Genomic DNA, 8,771 nt, shown 5'->3' with positions numbered 1-8,771 from the left:
CTCCTATATAATTTAAATCTGTCTTTGTCTATTTACTTGAGAGTAAAAAAATGTAAAATTTTTAATATTTTTAAGCAAATTTTTTATACAGTAAAACCTCCATCAATGAACATTCCTGAATAGTGAACACTTCTACTTAAGTAACATTTTTACAATCCATAGACTCTTCAAATAGGACATCTATTATATTTACCTCTAAATAATGGACGCTTTCATCCATAACTTGCATTATGAAAACACAAGTCCAGCCTTCAATATTCTAAATATGAAAGAATTAATTACATACATAATATTTTAAAACTAAAACAAAGCATTGGTTCAAAAACTCTTTCAGAGGACAAAATTTGACCATAGGAGTTGAATAAAGACTGGCTTAAAACAGGAATAGAAGAGGGCAGGTTGTAAAAACTGAACAAATTTATTTATCTGTTAAAGAAGTTTAATATAATTAAGTTGTCAATCACACTTTATCATCAGACATATTAATGTTGTTAAACTTCTGTCTTATTGTTGGAATTAAGCTGGTGGTACTGGGAAACTATAAACTTTTCTGAAGTTATTCAGTTGATAAGAACCACTTTAAAGTGTAGGAAGATATTCAGTTTTCTTGCATTTATGATCTTAACAGCTTTGCGGTGGCTAAAGCAATTTTTAATAAATTATTTGTTAAAAAAAGCAAAAATGTTTGAAAAATTACACCTACTTGATAACTACAAAGACAAATCACTATCAATTCTATTAGTAACTTAGATTATAAATGATGTTATAAATGCAAGAATACCAAATACATTTCTTACCCCTTGAAGCAGTTAGCAAATTGCCTTCTTAACTCAGCATTCAAACTATCATTGCCTAAATCTACCTTCATCCACCCTTCTGTTCATAATAATGGTTTTATTTTTCTTTTTTGTTACTTCCACTCAGATTGTTTTTGATGAATTAATAATTAACTAACATTTATGTTTTGTTGTAATTTTTATGTTCCATTTAATTAAAGTATCCTGTAAAATCTGTTTGTTATTTAGAATTAAATTAAAATGTGATTTTTACAGCTGAAATGACAAATAATGTACTGTATATATATATATGTATTTTAATTATATATGCTATGTATACTTTTTGTATTTTCACATTCCTGATAAAAATTTGATGTTTCTGTAATCCATTGTATTCTTCACTTTATAATGACCAGTTAAAATACAGTATAGCCATTGGCATGTACCCCTGAATAGCAGACAAACTTCTCGGTCCTGACAGTGTCCGCTATTCCGAAGTTATATTGTATCTGCAAAATTTTTGCAATGTTCTCAAACTTTCACTAACCCTAAGGGGTCAATACTTTACATAGTGTACAGTTTTTCCAAGGTAAATTCATTATATCCATTTTTTTTATTCTCTCCATAAATTTTAGTGAAACTTTTTGTAGAGAAATTTCAAATAAAAATATTGAGATATGGAGTAGTATCTTTCTTATAAAAAGAATTGTAGTGTACATTTTAAAAAAGGGAAAGATTGGAGCCAGAATTGCACATTGCAAATTTACTGAAATTGAACTATTTGTTAACCGACTTTATCACAATGATTAAATTTAAAACAATCATTTTTAAAATCTAACAACATAATTAAAAGAAAAGGCATGATAATATTAAATGATTGAAACAAAATGAAAGAAAGCCATTTTGAAATCTTAATTTCAGAATGACTTTCAAATTTAAAAAAATAATAAGAGAATGTAAATACAACAATTTTTTCACTTACATTCTTCCTATGCCTAAATACATTCTTGTATTTTCTGGCATACTAGATATTTCAGTATTAGTCAGTTTAGAATGTTGTATGTTACGATTTAAATTCTCTATTTGTAGATCTGCCATTTTTAATTTCTGACTAGTTTCTATCATTTTCTGTTGTAACTCTTTGAAAGCCTTTTAAATAAAAAACAACAAGTTAAATAAATGTAGCAATAAAATCATAAATTTATAAATTCCTTTACTTAAGTAAATAATAATAATTATAGTTATAAATATTAATATATTTATTTATAAGTGTTGATTAAAATAGAGAACAATATTTCTTATAAGATTTGCATTCTACTCATTCAAAAATCATTTTGAAAATTTTTGGAAACATTTAAGTTAAAACTTTTTAACAAAGATAAGTTACTATGAAAATCATTGTTAACAATATTCATCAATTTAAAAATCTGTTAGATTAGTGCAATTATATTTATTCCATTTCAGTCAATTATTAACTGTTGTTTTACATTATATATGTATATTTACTCCACTTATTGATAGAATTATGTTTTAAAATGTAAAAGTAAAGTAGCTCCTTACAGGTTGCCTTGAAAATGTATCTGGGAGAGATGTACGCATCATCTTATACTACATTTAACAAATGATCTTCCAAAGTTTTATACTAACTAATAATTAGATGCAAAGCAATTTGGTTATAGATAGATGGTTAAGCCACCATCTCATGATAAATTTAATAACTAAAATTAATTAATTTTTACTTTTTAGAATATTCTGGAAAAGATCATGTTTAGAGTGGGATTCAAACTTGCAACACCTGCTTACTGTGCTGATGCATTATCAGTTATACTATCCAAACTTCAGTCTGATCATTAGTTCCAGAGCTATTAATTGCTTAATTTAGATATATACTGATGGTCACTCACAGTAATTATATATGTATATATATATTATATATATATATATAAAACTAAAATACAACAAATAACTTCTAAAGTAAAGTTAGTTGTTTTCTATCATTTGGTTAAAATATAACTGAAAAATAAAGAAAACAATTGTTTTTGTACCTTTCCAGAATGCATCTTTGATCTTATACAAACTAGAATTATAGAATAGCAATTATATTCTCTGAAAATAGTTTCAGACAAGGTTTCCCCAAGTCTGAAACTATAGTAGAGTTCGATCTTTATTTAATCTTTTACAAGTAATGCATGGACCTAAATAGGGAGAAATGAATTCATTTATTTTAATATTACTATATTTATATAATAACCTCCTTTTTCTTTTTAATGAGTATCTCAATTAATTAAAGATATTGTATAACTGGATAACAAAAATGAGAAAGGTGAAAAGAGTAAAGAATGATAAAATGATGGCAAAATAAGGCCCTACAGACCTTGCCAACATTTATATCACTGTAAAAATATTGATAAAGTCTTCCACTATAAAATATATCCAATTATTAGTAAGGCAAAATCTTCCACTATAAAATATATCCAATTATTAGTAAGGCAAATAATATAATTTACTGAAAATATTGATAAAGTTGGCTCATCACAATACTATATATTTTATAATGAACAATTATTTATTGTGGCATCGTCACAATGCTGGGTTGCAATTTTTAATCATAATTTTAATTTATTTAATTTAAAATACAATCAAACCTGTCTATAACAGAACCCCAAGGGACCAAACAANTTTGGAAATGTTGAGTCGAATTACTCTAGAATCGATTAATTTTATGAAAGAAAACCTTTCAAACAGCCGTAGTCCGTAAACTATGATTCCTACAAAATTGATTCATAAAGAACGGAACGTATCTACAGTCTTATAGGGGGATCTACTGTATTATATATATATATATAAAATTGCTGAGTGACCGTCTACACCATAAAACTTAACTCCAATTAAGCCTTTGAATCCAATACACTTTTGCGATTTGAACAGAACTGAGTTAGCTAATACCGATCAAAATTCTAGCTAGGTTATTTTAACACCAACAGAGTTATTCTTCTTTAAATGAATTAGGGATATGACCTCACAGCATTTGCTCTCTGCTAGAATTAACAACTAGAACAATGATGATATGTTAATCTAAATCAAGTTCTATTCTGCGCGAATACAATCTTGATTTCTATTCTCATTGTTCGTTATTTCCAGTTAACTTAATTGGAATAAATTTTATCTCAATTAACTTTTATTATGTAAACATATTATTATTATTATTTTTATGACCTGGCCAGAAAAGCGCAAGGAATGACCAGCCCACACCAATACAACTTTATTCCCCAGAAACTTATTATCTGAGGTCAGTGATTTTCAACCAGTGTGCCACAAGAGGATTGTAGGTGTGCTGCAAAAATTTTTGAAGGTTATTAAACAAATTATTTTCGAAAGAAGTCCAAAGAACAATAAGTGTACATGTCAAAATTAAAACCTCTTTAAATTAATTATACAAGTTTTTCATTGTTATAATAAATAAAATATACATAATGCAGTAGAAAATGTATATTCGTAAGCAAAATTATATGTGCATAACACCAGGTTATTTCACTTAAAATGAAATTTTCTTTTAATCAAAAATGTGTCTATAATTGCCCATATTTAGTTCAAATTATTTTAACTTAGAAATTGTATGATGTTGGGGAAGTTTATAAAGGCAATTATCATGCCACTTTTAAATGCAAATAAAAACTTAATGTTAATTGCTTTTCTTATAACCCTCCAACTGCAGTATACCTCAGGCTATTATTTGGCAATAATAAATTACCTCGGGCTTTTATGTAATTGAAATTTATTAATTTGTATAACTATTGTTGTAACCTGTTGCTATTTTAAGGAAGAACAATACTGTTTTATTTAATTCACAAAAATATAGACAAAAATAATTAGGTTAAGTGGTAAAAAATGTCACGATACAATGTTTACAAACACAACTTTAAATCACGTGATTTAATCTGAGGAAATTTGTGCCATGGAAATTTAATTGTTGGTTCAAGTGTTCTGTGACATAAAAAAGGTAGAAAAATACTGTCCTAGGTATTCATCAGAAAGGAGAGTGAATGACTTTAGATTTGTACAAAACAATATAAAAATCTATGAAACTTTGGTAATTGTAGTTAAGTGCTACACCACCAGACCATCACAAGTTCTTTTTGAAAGACATGCTATTAAATAAATTTAATTGTCAAGAATTGAAAAAAAACAACTAATAAAATATTACCCATGTGACCTTTTGACTATTCCATTTTGATGGCACTTGAAAGCACTTTATTTTGATTGTTTTACATGAAAACCAATTCAAAACGAGTACAATACTATACTTCTTTTTCAGTCCATTAAGTCATAACTAGTACTTTTCTAAACAAGTTTTCTGATAACAAACCGAGAAGGTTAACACATTATAACACATTATCCTACTGTTCTGGGATAATGTATTACCCTTCAGGGATCAAATCTAGGCAGTTGAAAAAAACCTCCCCAGGATATGTCAGACCCTATCCCTCACCACTTAGCCATCCTGGCCGAACTTACAAGCTTGAGAATAAGGCTCTCCTAGGGCTCAATTACATTGGGCAAGTTTACTGATTATTTACAAGTGTGCAAATTTGCAAAACAGTGAACAAGTTTAAATGCACATAGCAAGTACCAATTATACTGGGTTAGTATATTCCCTTGCATCACTTATTACTCAATAGTAGCAAGGTACTATACAAATTGTTGTGCTACANCGGGATGTCGGAGTGACCTGATGTCCATCCGACTACTAAGGGCTCCGTGTGTGAGCTGATGGAGTCCGCTAGGTCTATTATGGCCGCAGGCGAGGTGAAAGAAACGTTGGCTACTGCTCGTAGGACCGATCTACTGTCGGAGAATATGACAGTTGGACAGTCTAGTGAGGCGCTGAGTTGGATCACCCGCTGTATCCCCGAAGGCACTACAGTGTCCATTGATGGACCTGCACATAGCAAGTACCAATTATACTGGGTTAGTATATTCCCTTGCATCACTTATTACTCAATAGTAGCAAGGTACTATACAAATTGTTGTGCTACAATGTTTCCAGCAATGGAGTAATTCCACCATTTTAGTAATTTTTAGCCATTTAATCAACATAATGGCAATAGTGCAAAATTAATCCAAAAGTAGCGATATTCTTAACAATTATAATAATTTTATATACAATTTGAATTTTAAACCAAAATATAGCAACCAAAGAAAAAGAAAATCTCTGATAACAACTTTAATTTTTTCAGCTGGTAACACCAATAGTCTTTCTGTTGTTCTTGTTGAAATGTAAAATATCAAAAAAAGTGGAACTGTAGTAATGGTAATTATTATTAAGTTTTTACTCATTTATGAACAATATCCACAACAATTATAATAATTTTATATACAATTTGAATTTTAAACCAAAATATAGCAACCAAAGAAAAAGGAAATCTCTGATAACAACTTTAATTTTTTCAGCTGGTAACACCAATAGTCTTTCTGTTGTTCTTGTTGAAATGTAAAATATCAAAAAAAGTGGAACTGTAGTAATGGTAGTTATTATTAAGTTTTTACTCATTTATGAACAATATCCACAACAATATCCTGTATTATGGAACATAAAACATCCCAATTACATACGTTAAAATAAGAGATAAGATGTAGACATTACTCACTACTGCACATGACCACACAGTGTGTTTCCTGGCAAGTTTGTTAGTCAAAATAATAGCCTCGAGCAAATTTAATAGCAGCAAGTTTGTCTGAGTGTAGCCACTAAACTCGCCCAACCTAACGTAGTGTTGTCACCTTTTCAAAATCGCTGACCCGGACAGCAGATGAGGTTTGTTCGAACAGAAGTTCCTGACACACACGTAATGTCATTTTGCAATGCGAAGAATAAAGTGCAGTGCATGCCAGTTCTAAATCAGTTAGGCCGAGACTCCACTACCGTAAAAACGGCGTAAAACCCCTCGCCGTAAAATATTTTACAACTGAGCAGGTCGTAAAACCAGCGTACAGTGAGTTGAGCAGTGTTCAACTCGCTTTTACGCTGGTTTTACGACCTGCTTAGGCGTAAAATATCAGGGTTATGTGATTAGAAGCTTTTACGGCGAGTGGTTTTACATCCGTTTTTACGCTAGTGGAGCCTTACAGTTAGGGACTAGGGCGACTTGGGTAGGAGTAATGTAAGTAACCTAAATTAAGAAACAACAACTACAGATGACTTAGCTCTATTGGATATTGGAGATGTATATGAATACGAATCCTACAAGCAAAAAAAAAATAAAAATAAAAATAAAAATAATAAAAAAAAAAAGGTTGAAAGGTTGCGCACGATATTCCCGGACAAAATTAATAATTCACCCGGACAGTGAGTCAATTCCCAGACTGTCCGGGTGAAAACCAGATGGGTGGTAACACTAGCCCAATGTAACCGAGCCTTTAATGTTCACAGGGTAGAAAGAGTCAAAGTAAAAAATAACCCGTGGTACATTCCTAATTTTAATCTTGACTATTACAGCTATTCATTTGGCAAACAATAACTGGTCTCAAAATTTTACTATAATAGGATCGAGTAAAAAAATAATAATATGTTATATCACCATATAAAATTATTCATCACAGCAATTAGAAATCAGATGTGAAGCTTTCATAATATAATGTGAACTCACGTGTACAATGTAAAGCTTTCTCAGCACAATGATAACAATGAAAAAGTAACTTTCTTTATTTTAAATATTTAACAAAGGCGATAAATTTAATAAAAATGAAGAAAAGCATAGTTTTGAATAGATTTTAATGAATTTGTTTAAAAATTAATCAAGTCAAATAATTGGTTATTTTTATCAATTTGTCATTGTTTAACGACATTTATTCTGCAAAAATAATTATTTAAAAGGTCTTAAATAATTTTTAATAAACTAACTTTTTTCAGCTCCATATCTACAGGAAGAGTGGCCGCCATGATGGAAACACTTCAACGTGCGCCGCCTGGTGGTTAGATGAGGCGGCCTGTGCTTAAACAAAACGTTCCAGCGCCTCGGCGAGGCGGGAGATCGGTATTCGGCCAATAGATTGGCGTGAGGGTGCGAACCACGGTTAAGTTTAGGGATAGGGTGCGGCCGAGATCTTGGCGGGCCCCGGCATACTGCGGGCAGTATAGCCAGTAGTGTAAAGTCGTTTCAGAAACCCCGCAGTGTGGGCAATCCGGTGAGTCGCGCTGGCGCCGGGAGTAAAGGAATCCGTTCAAAGGGGCCGTCTCCGTACGTAGACGGGCCAGCTGGCCGTGCAGTCTTCGTTCCCGCACTTGGGGTGGACTTTACCCTGAACACTGGGAGTTCGTGCCGCGCTTGGACGGGCTGGCTGCGTGGAGTTTTCTCCACGTCATTTGACGCCTGAATAGGGCCAGTTTACCATAAAAGTCCTCCCAGAAGGCATTATTTCCCCCGGATGGATGGTCGAGTCTCGCATAGACCGGGTGAGGTCTCACGGCATGAGTTTTCCAAACGGAGCCGATCGGCAAATCTAGCCGCGTCGTCTTCTCGACCGCTTCGTTTATCGGGATGTCGGAGTGACCTGATGTCCATCCGACTACTAAGGGCTCCGTGTGTGAGCTGATGGAGTCCGCTAGGTCTATTATGGCCGCAGGCGAGGTGAAAGAAACGTTGGCTACTGCTCGTAGGACCGATCTACTGTCGGAGAATATGACAGTTGGACTGTCTAGTGAGGCGCTGAGTTGGATCACCCGCTGTATCCCCGAAGGCACTACAGTGTCCATTGATGGACCAGGTTTCGCTGATGTGGATGACCAGGAGGACTACGCCGATGGTCGTCCAGGTGCTGGACTTTCAGGCGTCCGCCCCTAGAAGGGTCCAACCCACCCATTTGGTGGCGGCAGTCTCTTGGAACCTCGCTCTCGTGATGGTGGGCGGAACATTGGTTGACGTAGGGAAATCGTCAAGGCTGAGGCGAGAGTGAATCCGAACCGTACACGGCGGTACACGCCTCTGCCGGTAAATG

At 32.9% G+C, this 8,771-nt stretch overlaps 1 protein-coding gene across 1 annotated transcript in view; it reads right to left on the bottom strand.

Moving 5' to 3' along the window:
- LOC111633345 (prefoldin subunit 1-like) overlaps window positions 1-7,851 on the bottom strand; it is a 27,817-nt gene extending 19,966 nt beyond the window's left edge. Inside the window, exons 1-2 of the mRNA XM_023377901.1 lie at window positions 7,678-7,851; window positions 1,759-1,925 (exon numbers count right to left, since the gene is read on the bottom strand). Coding sequence (XP_023233669.1) covers window positions 1,759-1,925; window positions 7,678-7,716 — 206 coding nt within the window. The 5' untranslated portion in view covers window positions 7,717-7,851. The remainder of the gene's footprint in view (window positions 1-1,758; window positions 1,926-7,677) is intronic.
- Window positions 7,852-8,771: the final 920 nt, after the last annotated feature.

Source organism: Centruroides sculpturatus, unplaced genomic scaffold (genome assembly GCF_000671375.1).
Source record: "Centruroides sculpturatus isolate CEXI.00-Female unplaced genomic scaffold, Cexi_2.0 scaffold110, whole genome shotgun sequence".
Lineage (NCBI taxonomy): Eukaryota > Metazoa > Arthropoda > Arachnida > Scorpiones > Buthidae > Centruroides > Centruroides sculpturatus.
The sequence above is the reverse complement of the archived record's forward strand: the minus strand, read 5'-3'. Positions and strand labels throughout refer to the sequence as shown.